At 42.1% G+C, this 15,458-nt stretch overlaps 1 protein-coding gene across 12 annotated transcripts in view; it reads left to right on the top strand.

Moving 5' to 3' along the window:
* Nucleotides 1-15,458, top strand: part of CDH23 (cadherin related 23) — an 846,530-nt gene that overhangs the window by 528,239 nt on the left and 302,833 nt on the right. For all 12 annotated transcript variants that reach the window (XR_008320257.1, XM_053312564.1, XM_053312546.1 and 9 more), the window contains 3 exons: nucleotides 1,809-1,881; nucleotides 7,253-7,369; nucleotides 9,377-9,489. Coding sequence is in view for 11 of the 12 variants with exons in the window: in XM_053312564.1 (XP_053168539.1) it covers nucleotides 1,809-1,881; nucleotides 7,253-7,369; nucleotides 9,377-9,489 (303 nt within the window). In the remaining variant the exon portion in view is untranslated. The remainder of the gene's footprint in view (nucleotides 1-1,808; nucleotides 1,882-7,252; nucleotides 7,370-9,376; nucleotides 9,490-15,458) is intronic.

Here is a 15,458-nt window from a genome sequence, read left to right as displayed (position 1 = left end):
GTATGTACTGCACCACTCTGGGCTACTTGGAGGGAGAGTTCGCATTTTTGGTTATTTATTTCATTTTTGGTTATTTATCGCATTTTGAAATTTTTGGTAATTTTTGTAATTTTTTAAATTTTTAAAATAAAAGTTTTCTGAAACGTGTGTCAGTCAGATGTATGCTGGGGGGCGGCGGGGGGGGCGCAATTTCAGTGCTTGCCCCGGGCACCGTTTTCCCTAGTTACGCCTCTGCACACATTCCCCTGTCTCAGAAATATTTGTTTAATATGTATACCTACCTATATTCATACAACATCAACAGTAAAGAGTGAGCTGTCAACTTGCGGATGAGTCCAGGGACATCACACACACCCCACGGCCTTGTTCAGTTATAGCTAACCCCCTATTTTAGACTTACAGTGACTAGCAAAGTACTTTTTTTAAAGCAACCTCAATAATAAACCAGCAGGCACTCTCCACTGTACAAGACAAGCCAGGCCGCCACCAACAGCCTGCTCTCTGATGCTTCGGTCTCTCTCTGATCCTTCCTCTGATGCTTCTTCAAGAGAGGCACACTAACAGGCTCTCTCTGCCTCCCAGTCCCCTTAAATACATTTCCTTCCTTTTAGGTTCCCCACTCCCTCTTCTCTCCCCCCACCAATGGGGGCATAGCTGCACATGACAACACTTGATTTGTGTGATAACAAGTCAACCAAGAAGCAAGGAGATCACCAGCCAATTGGAAAACCAACCAGCAAGGGGGAAACAGGCATCCACAATGGCACTTGGAACGTCGAAACATTTCAAGTGATATTGGGTTGTTCTATTCTGAGCTCAAAATAGGCCGTTTATTTAAAGGGTATGGTAGGTTGGGGTAGGTTAATGTTAATGAATGGTAGGTTAATGTTAGAATGGACAACCGGGAATGTTGTCCTGAACACGATTGTCCTGAACACGATTACCAGCTTTCATTCTAATATCTCAGTTTTCAAGATAGATAATATGTTTCAATATATTCTACCACGTGTCTTTGCAAATTGGTGTACGGGTGGATATAGTATAGGAATTTGGACTATAGAATTGTATCCTGGAAATAAGTGTCAACACCAAACAAAATGTCAAATTTTATTTTGATATTTCCAATATGTCAGTGTTTGTATTGTGTGACAAACTCTTGGGACATGGCAGGGAAAAGCAGGGGTACTTACTCCTAGACCAGGGAGATCCCAGTCAGCATGCCATGCGCTCTGTCCACCATCCCAGCTTGATGCAGGCGGTGAAGTTGTTGCAGTCAGGCCAGGCCAAGTATGGCCCAAAGTGGGAGTAGGTACAGCCAGGTTTCTGAATGGTGGCAAGAGAACATGTGGCTTCTGGGGACTCTTGCAAGATCTTGGGGTGAGATCTCGTTTTGGCATGAGATCACATGAGATTTGCCAGGGCTACCTAGATCTATATAAAAATAGACTGGCTAATGATGAGGGGCCAGTTACCAAAGAGGGCCTGTGCTGGCAAGTGCTTGATGACTCAGCAGGATGAGCACTACTAGCAGGGGTTTTGTGAATGGAACCAGTGCCCCGCTCCCCACCCAGTGCTGCTAGAAAGACAAACCTTTTAGGGTTGAAAAGCCCTTCTTGCAACCTGGGTGCTTCTAGGCCTGACACAAACAAATGAAAAAACCAGAATGCTGAATGGGATAGTTAAACCAAAATCCTTACTTTACTAAGCCATAAATTAGACTGAATGTTTTTATGTCATATTCCATGACTGGATCTTGTTTCTATCTTAGAAGTTTATGGTATGCCTTAATTTTCTTTTTATTTCTGTAGGATGAAAATGACAACCCACCCACATTCAGCAAGCCTTCCTATGCTATTACAGTGATGGAGGATATCATGGCAGGTATGAGAACAGTTCCTCTGGCCAGTAATCCTAGTCGCTTAATAAAAATGTGCTGGAATATAGTTGACTAAGCCAATGAGGAATATCTAGAGAGTCCAGGTGCTGTTTGCCATCTCAAAAGATTTCAGTTAGTAGGGTTGAAATATAACACCCTGTGATACAGAACATACCTGTTGTGGATATTTCCCTGGCAGGTATATAAGGGCTAGATGGCTGTTACTTGGGGAGAAGCAAACTGGAAGGTTGAGACAAGGTCTTTCTAGCTCTACCAAGGTGTATGGTACACAGAACAGAGCTACCTGTGAGCTAGACTGGAAGTTTCTCTTCCAGGAAAAATTGCAGAGAGGCCCTGCTGCCTGAAGGTCTTTCTATGACAGGAAATCCATGTTAGTTAAGATGTTGATGCAGTAGCTTTATGAGAAATGAAAACTGACCCTACGAATTCCATAAGAGCAGGCTGATATAATTCCAGAAAGAATGCTCAGTATCCCAGAGATCTCAGTTTACAAGTCTTACATGCCAATATGCTTGCTTCTTAGTCCCAACAGTTCAATCAAATCCATAATAGTTCAGGAAGAGCACAGTCCTGATAGCTATAATAAACTTTCCTGGTCCCACCTGCCTTCAACCATTAATAACCACACTTTGAAAGTTAACTTCAAAGCCCATTTATTCCTTGGCTGGTCCGAATTTAGAAGTGTTGCTAAAGTTCCCGCCCTCATGGCTGCTATTTTGTAAATCCATTTAAACACTTCAGGGTTAATTACACATTTAATCCAACACATATTTTGCCCCTAACTGGCCTGTGTGGTTTACAAGCAGGGACCCACAATGCACAATGGAAGACAGCAGGCAGAAGGGTGTTGCAGGACCTTGGAGAGTTCTCGAGTCAGCAACTTGCTCCAAAGACAGTGCTCAGCTGAGGTTTTAAATACCTTTGAGCTCAAACTATCCCTCGCAGGCTCTACCCACACCAGCAATAGAATGGACCATTTTAAAGAGGCAGCCCTATGACCTAGAGCATTACACTCCTCCTCCTCCCAATCAACTCTCTCCTGTCTGATTGTTGGTGCTGTCATGCAGGCACAGTGGAATTCAAGTTTCTTGGTGTGCTCAGGGCAGATTCCTTGGAGGGATCTTGCTCAGGATATGTGTGCCTTGGGGGCTCCCAGACCAGAGTATGTTGGCTGGCATTCTCAGCCCAGTGTCAGAGTCTGGGTTAGGGTCCAGTGCTGCCCCCTCTTTGTCTGGATCAGAATCTGAAACACGGATCAGGGCAGAGGTTATGACACTAACATGGCTACCCCTCTCGATTTTGCAAAGGCAGGCTTTGAGTTTTTGAATCTTTGCCTAGCAGCTTATTAAGAATTAGAACTTGTTCGACAGTATACCATCAATGAGAACTAGAGTAGAAGAGTTAGAGTTGGTTTTTATTTTGATTCATTTTCTAAAATTGCCTGTTCTGTTTATGCCTTTTCTCTCTGTGTTCTATAAATAAAAATATTGGTATTTTATTAACTGCTCTAGGCGGGTTTTAAACTGCAGTTCCAAAATGCCTCATGTGCTTTAACACTCTGTTTTGTTATTGATTTGAAATGAGTGTATAAAGGGAGTTTGAAAAGATCACACTCAGAGAGACTGGGAGGCCACAGACCTGCCATTATCATATACCCTTCTGAACCATCTCTCCCCAAAGGGTGCAGTCTGCTTTGGAGGAAAGAAATAATCTTTAGAACCCTGGTGACAGAGAGTTGTCTCTGAGCCATGGCACAGAGGACTCATTATTAGTCAGAATTTGTGAGGCCCTGCCTAAAAGGGGTTGCTGGATTCCCTACAGGAAGCAGGTTGAAGATAGTGGCTGACATGATGTGCAGCATGCCGTGGACACTTCTGCACCATCTTTGCTGGTGGGGGTATCTAAAACAATAGCATGATGCTATGGCCATTGCAAATCATGACTGTAGCATTACATCATTCTATTGGTGTTCCCCAAAACCCCACCAACCCCCTTTCTAAATCTCTGTGTTTGGAAATGTGACAAACCCAGATTTTGGATGGACTAGAATTTTCCTTGTTTGTAAACTCCAGTGATTCCAAACAAAGGATGGTACAAATAGAATTGTTGATGTACAGCTTTCCTCAGGCACACTCCAGATTGCAAGAAACCAGTAGACAGTTTACACATTCTTACATATGAAGTGCTCTGGCTTCAGAATTAGTGCTTTGGCATCTTTGTTTCCTTTTGTTTTTTAAATTCTGCTATCAGTCAAATGTGACTCTTGGTTCCCAGGTCACTGGCCAACATCCAGAGCAATAAACCACTTGTGCAATGAACCAACTTGTGCTAGCCCAAGGAGTTAGCTTAATTGTGCTAAAAAATTGGGATTTGCAGAATTATACTATAGAGCTTTTGTGCAGATGCCTCCACTAAAAGAAATGAGCATCTTGCAGTTTACAGTGGCTGCTTGTGCTCCAGACTTAGCACAACAGTTTGGCACTAGCATAACATCCTTCCACAAGTGGTTCATTGCTCTGGATGTTGGCCATTGTCTAGAACTCTTTCTCCTACAATTTTCAGATGCACACAGTTTTTATTACTAATAAGAGGGTTTGTACTTTGAGCACTCAGTCAATTGTAGCAAAAAAAATCCCACAATGTGCCATGTAATTCTGCCCGACCGGATACAAAACTAAGCATGTGCTTAGTATTTTACTAAGGTAAAATACTGTTTGAAAGTAAACATGTGTCTCTATCAAATTGGAAGGAAGGTTTTATCAACATATTGTTGTGTTCTTCCCACTCTAGGCATATAGCAAGAAGTCAGGCTGGTGAAGTAGTTGTTTCTCCAAGAGCATGTGTAGGGGATGGGACCAGGGACAGTGGCAGTGCTGAAAACTGCTGGGTACTGTGGAGATTAAAGAATAGTGGTGGGACGGGGAGAGAAAATGACAGTTGTAGAGACGTAAAATCAAACTGCTGGAGGGAAAGGAGGATGAGGAGAAGATGACAGTAATATCATGGAAGGAGACATATTGGATCCTAGAAGGCAGATAGTGAAAGGAGTGGTGGCTCACTGGCTGAGTGAACACTGGTGCTGAAGAAATGCAGACTTCAACACCATTAGAGACTGCTGTCTTAAGCTAACAGGAATGACAGACCTGGTACAGGGCGAGAATGCTGCTACTGTGTACTGCCTTGTGATCAAGATTAGGTAAGCAAATATAGAGGCGATTCTCACAATCACCAAAAAATGGGCTAAGGGAGCCTAGTCTGCTTTTTGGCAAGTGTGAGAACCACCGGGCTCGCATGTGAGCCCGGTGGTTCTCACAAAGCAGGTAACCTGCTTAAACCTACCCTCAAAGCGGGTAGACTGCTTAACTAGCCCTCCCCTTAGATGAGGTTAGCGGAGCAAGCGCTCCGCTAACCCCATCTTTTCGATTGAGGAGACCCCCGCCGGGAGGCTGAAACAAGCCTCCCGTCCCTGGAGGTCTCGCCAGGATGCCCTGTGCACTGGAGTGCCACTGACCTCAGCAACTAGGCTTACTCATGAGTAAGCCTAGGGCATGCAAACCCCCAAAGGGGAAGGGGCTGGGCAAATAGAACTCGGCAGCTCCACAATCCCTGCTTGTGGCAGCCTCTTAAAACCCAGACAGGTGTGCCCCCCTCAAACCATTTGCTCTCAACCCAAAGAGGGGATGCCCTGCTGAGGTTGGCTATCTCTGTCATGAGGGACATGTGTCAAGGTATGACCACATGCACGGGGGTTGGAGACACTGGGTTCCACAATGTTCCTTTACACCCATTCAAAATTCCCGGGTTCTGCACCATATTTCCCAGTGCGGGGATTAGTGGGAGAGGGGAACCCCAGCTTCCAGCTGCCCCAGGACAGCAGGTTCACCATTTAGGGCCACAGGCAAGGATGAACATCTCGATGTGGGCACACCCTAACCCTAACTGGCTGGCAGAGCACAGGGTTTGACATCTACTTGGCGGCAGTTCCCAAGACCATGACAGCGGTTGCCAAAGTACCCATACCTGCAGCTTCCCTGCATAGAGCATCCTGGCTTGATATCAAGCCCCCAAGGTTTGCCACTCTTATGAGAGAGCAGTCCACGGGAGTATGGGCATGCCACAAGGGCATCTCAGAGTACCGTCTTCTTTCTCCTCACAGATGGTCTTTCTGATGAGCAAGCCTAGGGACCGATAACCCCATGAGGAAGGGCCTGGGGCCCCCTTCCCCAACCTTTCTGTGAAAAAAATAGAACTTGCCTGCTCAAGAATCCCTGCCTGATGCTGCCTTTTGGAGCCAACCCCCCACCACCCTATGCTCCCCTTCCAGTGTTGTGATGGGGTGCCCTGCTTATTTAGCCACGAGTGTCTGTGCTTTTGAGCATACATGGTTGTTGCTTCCTAGACATGTTTTAATAGCAACTGCCATTTTGGTTTTAGATATTGTATCATCCTGGATTCTTTTAGCTACTCTTTCTTTTATGATCTTTTAGGAAATTTCCGAATACATTTTGCTACTAGCAAATAATAGTAATTGTATCATAATAATTATATATCCTGACTCTTAAAATGTAACAGGGTTTAATAGCAACTGTCATTTTGGTTTTAGAGATTGTATCCTGGATACTTTCAGCTACTTTCTTTTTAAACATGTAATCAACCTATATTTTATGCTTGTCCATGACTGTAATAAGGGTTGGTTGGTTGATTGGTTGTTGCTTCCCTATGAGCAAAGAACTTCATGCCTGAGCTGTCATCCCATCTTCTTTCCCTCCTGCTTGCCAGGTGGGGAGAGCAAGGGACAGAGTGGCAAGAAGGAATACCCCCGAGCAACTGTGCAGGTCGACAAGTCTGGGATGGGGGCGTGGCATTGCTTGTCAACTCCATTGCTGCATAGCTGCAGGGCTGGTTCTCCAAGAGACAGCCAGAGAGAAGCGCCGAAGGCATGGGCAGGTCTGCGCTGCCGCCTCTATGATTGCAGTTTGGAAATTGGCATAAAACCATGGTTATGGCTGCTTCAGAAGGTTATTTTTACTACCCCAGAGATTAGTGTCTCTATCAAAATGAGCCTGTATTTTGTGGCAGTTTTTCCAATTCATAGCATTTGGACAGACTTTCATATCACTATCCCATTGTTACAAAGTACATGTTTTTTCTGATATTACTCTCTGTGGTGAAATAAGAAAAGTGTCAAGAGGTACTAAAATAGAACTATTTAGCTGTAAGGTGATTCATTTCTAGTGGATTCAGTGATCCTAAATCAGATTAAATCCAAGGTAGTTTAAATTGGTTTGTGGATCACGCTGGTGTCGTGCCTGAACAAGAAGGATCTGTATCGCTTTTTTCTTGTCTTTCTCCAAGGTGCAACAGTGCTGTTTCTAAATGCCACTGATTTGGACCGTTCACGAGAATATGGCCAAGAGTCCATTATCTACTCCTTGGAAGGATCCTCACATTTTCGGATTAATGCTCGCTCAGGTAAAAGTACCCATGATACTATTTCCCTTTCCCTTTCATATTCCTTGCTTCCTGTCTTTGCTGTTTTTATATTTGTCATCTTCTTCCTCTTCCTCTTTTCTGATTTTCTGTCCAGAGAGGGAACATTGGGTTTTTTTAATACAGAAACCATGGCTGCACTAGCAGAAATAAAAAATCAGATCAAAGTTCTGTACAGCATGATCATATGATTTTTGTTACACCTTACCAAGTAGAAATGCAAATTTCCCACATCCCAAAGCCACATATACATTACAATACTGTAGGTATAGTCTTCTACACATTATGGCAATTACCATTTAGCACATTTTTCTTCATGTTAACAAATTAAAACTACCAGAATGCTATTCTCGGGGCTTCACATTGAAATTTAATAGTTCTAATACAGAGATGTGCACATGATCATTTAAGATTGGTGTGTTCAGGTAATACTGTGAGGAAACTCTGGGGACATAATGGGTGATGTCCCCTAAGAGAAACAGGAAGCAACCCATTCTAAATTCTTTACCTGTACTAGGCAGAAGGTGTCAGTGAGTACACCGTGTTTAGTTATCCCTTGTCACCAGTCTTCTGTGCCCCACCCCCGGTGCCATTTTCCTAGTTACAGGCCTGACAAATAATTTGAAAAAGACTTATTTATCTAAGATCACGTTCAGCCATGAATATTCCTGCTTGTTGGCGTATGCTATAGGAGATGGTGCATGCAGAAAGGAGAAGAGGGAAGGGGAAACCTATCTTTCTGCTCTGTGCCTTGAAGGAGTAAGAATTTTTCTGTAAGAGTTCCTCACTAAAATTAGCTGAACCTGCTGTGTGAAGGTGAACCTAATTGGATGTAACTTTGTGGGCAAAGAAGAACAATCCATCACTGAGACACGTTCATATTTAAAACTTTCCCCTCACTGATTAATTTTTTTTCCAGTCTACAGATTAATGGTCATCACAATAACTGTGGAGGCAAATGTATGTAAGCAGACCCCTTTGACCTCTTGCAGTTCTGTGATCAAGATTAATTTTTAACCCTCTCTCTCCCTAAAAGCCCCTGCAATTCTGTTCCAAACAGAAACTGAAATGCAAGCTGAGTTGTGGAAGTTGATTATTGGGGCTGTAATTGGGGTGGAGTGCGGAGAGGCTGGTAGATGTATGATCCTGTCCTCCTGGGCCTGCTGCATGGATATTCTGGCCCTTTTCAGCTCAGAGATCCTCAATGCAGGAACAGTGGTAAGGCACTTTATATACTGTACTAGGAAAGAGCAATTATTGAAGTTACAGGCCCTGATCCAGACAGCCCTATTATGATATGCACTTGCACAATTTATACAATATATATGCAGTGGGGCTCTGTCCTGATTCTCCCAAACTACAGCCTGTTTGTGTGCTGCCCTAGGGCCATTCTAAATGTTACAGTAGAGTTACACATGATGATGATGATGATGATGATGATGATGATGATGATGATGAAGAAAATATGAAATCTGCAGCCAAAGTTGTGTCTGATTAGTACAGATCAATCATGAGCTGGGCCAGCTTCCCAGTCAGCTTTCTACCACAGCCACCCTGTCTATCCAGTACCCCTGCCTGTGTTTCCTGCTTCCTGCCAACAGCACACAGACTTTCCTGTTCATAAAGTCTATAAAAGGTGGTTTAAAAGAAAATCAAGCCAACTGACCTTTTACTTCACTCAAACGCTGCACTGTTTGTCAATATATTGTTGCTAACATCTTTTCCCTCAGCAGTTAGAATGTGTGAACATTTCATACCATTATAGCTCATGCAATGGCTAGAAAAGTTTGCTTGTTTTTAGCTTATTATATAGGACAAATATGCAATATTTCTATGTATTATATATGTCACGTATATTATGATTTTTCACTTGCATGTGTTGTGCTGTTCTCTGTGATCTATAACATAAAAGTCTCCTATCTGTCTCTTAGATGCCCCTGAGGCACAAACCTCCAACCAGCCTCATATCTCCTTTCTTGTTTTCTGCAGGAGAAATCACTACAACATCTCTGCTGGACCGGGAAGCTAAATCAGAATATATACTCATTGTGCGGGCAGTGGATGGTGGTGTGGGTCACAACCAGAAAACAGGCATTGCCACAGTGAGTTAAAATTATTCCTTTTCCTGTTGTGACTTTGTCAGACTAGTGCTGAGCATACTTTGCATGTGCCAAATCCACTTCAAAATAATAGGGCTTCCTCAAACCAATAAAGAGGGTTAGGAACCAAAGCCTGTCATATTTCCTTCACTGCTGTTAGAAGAACATGCCAATAGCACAAAAGCAACTCATTTAACATGCTATAGTCTCCATATATATCCATCCATATTACAAATCTGTCTCGTGGGGAATTTAACAAAAGAGTGATAATAGAGAATTTGGACCGTGCTTCTTGAAGAGTCACCTTAATCCAAGACCCTCTGTATTTAATTAGATGATGATGATGATGATGATGATGATGATAATAATAATAATGCTGCACCTCAAGTGGTGCAGCAGGGGAAATGCTTGACTAAGGAGTGGAAGGTTGCCGTTTCGAATCCCCGCTGGGACTATATTGAGCGATATAGGAGGATGCTGAAAGGCATCATCTCATAACTGCGTGGGAGGAGGCAATGGTAAACCCCTCCTGTATTCTACCAAAGAAAATCACAGGGCTCTGTGGGCACCAGGAATCGAAATCGACTTGATGGCAGACTTTACCTTTACCTGTATTTAATTATCTAAATACAGAATGTTCTTCTTTTGTTTGTATTTCTTCAGTGACGGAATAACTTATTTTCTTCTACATCAAAGCCCAGTTCTATCACAAACACGTGAACTTGATAAAAGGTATCCTAGCATATTTCCCTAAATGTGTTTATAAACTGAGAGATGAATGGAACTAACACAAAATGACTGACTGATTAAAATACTGGCTACTTATTTAGAAGGGTGGTGCATTTGGAAATTACCTGAACTCTTTGGTCTATTCCTTCAGAATAGGCAATTAAGTACCATCATCACACCAATGGGTCCCCATGGGAGGACTTGCCTGGAATTTGCTATCTACCTTATTGTTTAAACAGATGACAGTGTCTACAAGAACCTCAGTTAGCACACCGTTTGACTTCACCTGGCTTTCTAATTATAAATGCCACCCAATAATGCATAAAAGAACCAAAAATGAAATACTCCTGCCCGCCCGCCCATCCATGAACCCTAGTTCATGTTCCTTGAGAGAAATTTTTAGTTTTGACATATTTTCCTCAAAGGAGTGATATATCTTGGCTCATTAAAAAGAGACTGGAGGGAGCAGGATGCTGCTGCTGACCATTACTGTATGTATCAGCCTGCAGGAGATGGTCAGGTGGTTTTTTCCCTTCCTTTTTCCTCTCTGTTATGAAAACGTCTTAGATAATAACACAAGATGTCTTTATCATGACAGATTTCCTTGTAACCATCTCCTGGATGTGCCTATATTCATATTCAACAGATCAGTTGTGCACCATAATAAAGAAGTTATAGCCAAGATTATTCCCAGATACCAAAGATTTGCAACTGTGTGGCACCAGGTGCAACTGGGTGCAACTAATCTGCAACTGGGTGGCACCAGCACCTCATTGAGGCACTAACTGGACATGTTTCCACATGTCTGGAATGGTCTTATCTCTGTGTTGTAAACTCCTTTCATACCAGATTTAAGCACTACTAATCCTTTAGGGAAATAGACATGGAAAAACAGATCTCTGAACTCAGAGGGAGGTTCCAACCTCGAATTGGTATGTTAAGGGATGCCAAACAACAGATAGTAACTGATTCAGAAATCAAACAGAGATGAAAGGAGTATACTGAAAATCTGTACAGCAGGGACACATCCAAGATACTCTAGAAGATATCCCCTACTTGAAAGAACCTCTAGTACGGGAAGATGAAGTTAGATCAGCACTCCGGTCATTACCAAGTCAGAAGGCTACAGGAATTGATGGAATAGCTACAGAAATATGGCAGGCAACAGTAGAAGAATCAGTCAAGGCTCTAACCAAATTATGACAGCAAATTTGGAGAACAACACAGTGGCCAACAGATTAGAAGAGATCAGTCAATATACCCATACCAAAGAAAGGAGACTTAACAGAGTGCGCAAACCATCGCACAATATCTTTAATTTCACATGCTAGCAAAATAATGCTCAGGACCATCCAACGCAGATTAGAGCCCTATGTGGAAAAGGAAACGGCGGGTGTTCAAGTTGGTTTCAGAAAAGGCCGAGGATCAAGAGACATCATTGCTGATGCACGCTGGATAATTGAGAAAGCCAAAGAATACCAGAAGGAAGTCAATATGTGCTTTATTGACTATAGAAAAGCCTTTGATTGCGTCGACCATGTCAAGTTGTGGAATATCCTTAGGAAAATGGGCATCCCAGAACATCTCATTGTTCTTGTGAGAAACCTATACACAGGGCAGAAAGCCACAGTCCAGACAGAACATGGTGAAACAGACTGGTTCCAGATCAGCAAAGGAGTAAGACAAGGCTGTATACTTTCTCCTTATTTATTCAACATATGCTGAACATATACTGAGAGAAGCTGGATTGGAAGAAGATGAGTGTGGTTTTAAAGTTGGAGGAAGAAACATCAATAACCTGTGCTACGCTGATGACACCACTCTGATAGCTGAGAATGCGGATGATCTGCAAGCTCTACTAATGAAAGTCAAGGCGCACAGTGAAAAAATGGGACTGTGACTAAATCTAAAGAAGACTAAACTAATAGCAACGCGTATAGCTACCAGCCTCAGAATTGACAATTAAGACATTGAAGTGATAGATAGCTTCTGGCTTTTAGGATTGACCGTCAACAGTAAAGGATCCAGCAGTCAAGAAATACGCCACAGACTGGCACTTGGTAGGGTTGCAATGAAGGCCTTGGAAAGGATATTTAGATGCCATGATGTGTCTCTGTCTACAAAGATCAGAATCGTTCAGACAATGGTTTTCCCCGTGACACTCTGTGGATATGAAAGCTGGACTTTGAAGAAGCAAGATAGAAGAAGTATTGAAGCTTCTGAACTTTGGTGCTGGAGAAGACTTTTGAGGATACCATGGACAGCCAGGAAACAAACAAATCAATCCAGAATTTTCACTTGAGGCACAAATGACCAGGCTCAAACAATCATACTTTGGACATATTATGCAAATACCCAGCTCCCTTGAGAAGTCCATAATGCTGGGGAAAGTTGAAGGAAAGAGAAGAAGAGGACGACCAGCAGCAAGGTGGATGGATTCAATTATCTCAGCAATGAATGCTCCACTGAGAGACCTTAAAGGCCAAGTTGAAGACAGATCATCCTGGAGAGAATCTATCTATGTTGTCGCTAGGAGTTGACACCAACTTGATGGCACTTAATCAATCAATCAGTCCATTCCCTTAGGGGTAAAATGTTGAATTTGGTTCTCTTCCCTAGTATGCTTCTGAGATTTGCAGCATGAATTTAATGAACACTCATTAACTAGGAGTGCCAAATGCTGTCACTCATCCCATTGTGAACTATGACAGATTTTTTTGTCAGTGAGCTGTAGTGTATAGAATATTGGGCATGGGTTTAAATGTTTGCTCAACTATGAAACCCACTGAGTGACCTTAAGCCAGTCACCATCTCTCAGCCTAGTTTTCATCACATGATTGTTGGGAGGATACAATGTGAAAAGAGAACTTCTTCTTCATGAACCCCACCACCTATTGAGATCATCAGGAGAGGTCCGTCTGCAGTTGCCATCAGTTTGTCTGGTGGATACTCAGGGTCGGGTCTTCTCAGTTGCTGCCCTGATGCTTTGGAGGATGCTCCCTGCTGAAATAAGAGCCTCCCCATCTCTGACAATTTTTTTTAAAAAAAAAATCCTTAAAGGCACATTTGTTCACCCAGGCTTTTAATTAAATACCGTTTAAATAGTTTTCATTGTTTTAAAATATTGTTTTAAGGTTTTAAATTGTTGTAATGTTTTAACTTTTTGTTACTTATTTTAACCAATGTTTTAATTTCTTTGTTGTCATTTATCTGTTTTAACTAATGTTTTAACTTTCTGTTTTTTGTTGTAAGTTTTGGGCGGTATAGAAATGTGTTAAATAAATAAATAAAAATACATAAAACAAAACACAGCCATATGTCTACCACTTTGAGCTCCTTGGAGGAAGAACAGGATATAAATGCAATAATACATCCTGTTTGTAAGTAACGTCTTCATCTTCTCCAGTCCTCCCACCCCAAACCTCTTTCTCTCTGACTTAGGAGGGAGGGGAAGAGTGCTTGTGAAAAAGCTGTTGAAAACCTTTCAGCCTGACAAAAATTTGTTATGAAGTTAAAGAAAAGTGTTTGAAAAGAAAAGATGTGATGGTGACACGGTACGAAATGTGAAACAGATATCTAGGTTTCTCGTAACTCTCTCTATTTAATCATCCTTATTTACTCCATCAAACACAGAGTCAGAACAGATCATACCACTACACTGATTGTCCTACCGCTGTTTTACTGCTGGTTTTAGGGGGCACAATACAATATAGGGATATTGAGGAGGGCTGAGTAACAAACAAGTAATGCCTTCAGTAAACGCCTTCAGGAGCCACTTTTCATTTCATCATATTCTTACTCATTTTTCCTTATCTCCTTTCTCATTACAGCCTCCCTTTCTCACTGACCTATTTGTTTAATTTTGATCACTCCAGACTATAATTTGCTTTCTAACTAGTCCTGTGCAGGGGACATCTTCTTTAGGTATTATGGGGAACACTGGAACTACACCAGTGTTTCTGCAGCAAACGTGTAACAAGTGCATGCTCTCCGCATTTGTACATGTATCTAAAAACCCAGAGTTCCTCTGTATACACAGACATTTAAAAAAGATTACATTTAAAGATGATGATTACATTTAAAGATGAAGATTACATTTAAAGATGAAGATGACATTCATGCTTGATCAGTTTGCTGTGAGAAAATAGTGGTGTAATACCAATGTTACAGCATTCTTCATGTCTAGAACTCCCCTTAGCCCTGTCACCTCCTCCTCTATGATCTTGTGTCTTTTGGCTACTTCCCTCTCTTTCAATGAGAAAAGTATTAGCTTTCTCCTTTACCGTAACTGTTTTTCTTGACCAGTATTAGATCATCCCTCCTTGCCACCCACCATAACCCCATTCTTTCCAGCCTCTTACTGCTCATTATGTTCTTGGTGTATGCTGTCTGTCTTTCTGGTTTTTTCTCTCCCCCCCCCCATTTTTACAATGTTCTTTCCTATCTACTCCCACGATTACAGAATGAGCATGCTGCGTCTCTGATGGCCAGATACTCTTTAAACAATCAGCCACTGCTGCTCAGTCTACCAGGTGACTGCCCCAGGGCATCGATTTAATAGGCATTTCAAACACTTTAAATAATTTACTAGAGCAGTGAGAAACCAAGGCAGCTGCTCTGATTGCCTATCTGAGCTCCTCTGGTCTGCTTCTGGCACTATTTCTGAAAGGCACAAAGTGCTCCCAAAGTTGCTCTTGTGCAGCTACGGCTGCACCAAATTGCCACCGGTTTTCTTTTTTAGTATTCTTATCAAAACTTGCACTTCTGGATGAATGTAAGATTTTGTTGATTCTGTCATTAAATTATCTGAAAAATCAATTTTTATCCAAATTGGTTAACACCAGTAATTGTTTTTCCATTGCTGCTTCTATCAGGTCCTTCAGCAATGACTTCTATAAATGTTGTCACATATGGGTCTTAGTACTTGGTCAGATGCTACATAACAGACAGGATGGCACCACCACACACTGACATGTGATGTGATGAAGTTACTAAACTTTCGTCAACATAGCCAGGCAAATGCCATGTAGCAAGCAGGGTATCATTGTATGCATTGACACCAACTATGGTAATATGGCTGATCCTGAATGCAATATTATGCCTTTCAGCAAATGCAGGAAAAAGTCAATGATGTCTCAATAAATAGCTAGAAAGGAAGGCATTTAATTTTTATCAACAATTGAAATTAAAATATTTGATCAAGTCCTACTCAGAAACATAGTATGAGGAGTCTTTTTGCATGT

Source organism: Hemicordylus capensis, chromosome 3 (genome assembly GCF_027244095.1).
Source record: "Hemicordylus capensis ecotype Gifberg chromosome 3, rHemCap1.1.pri, whole genome shotgun sequence".
NCBI lineage: Eukaryota > Metazoa > Chordata > Lepidosauria > Squamata > Cordylidae > Hemicordylus > Hemicordylus capensis.
Note: the sequence above shows the minus strand (reverse complement) of the source record. Positions and strands in the feature narration are given on the sequence as shown.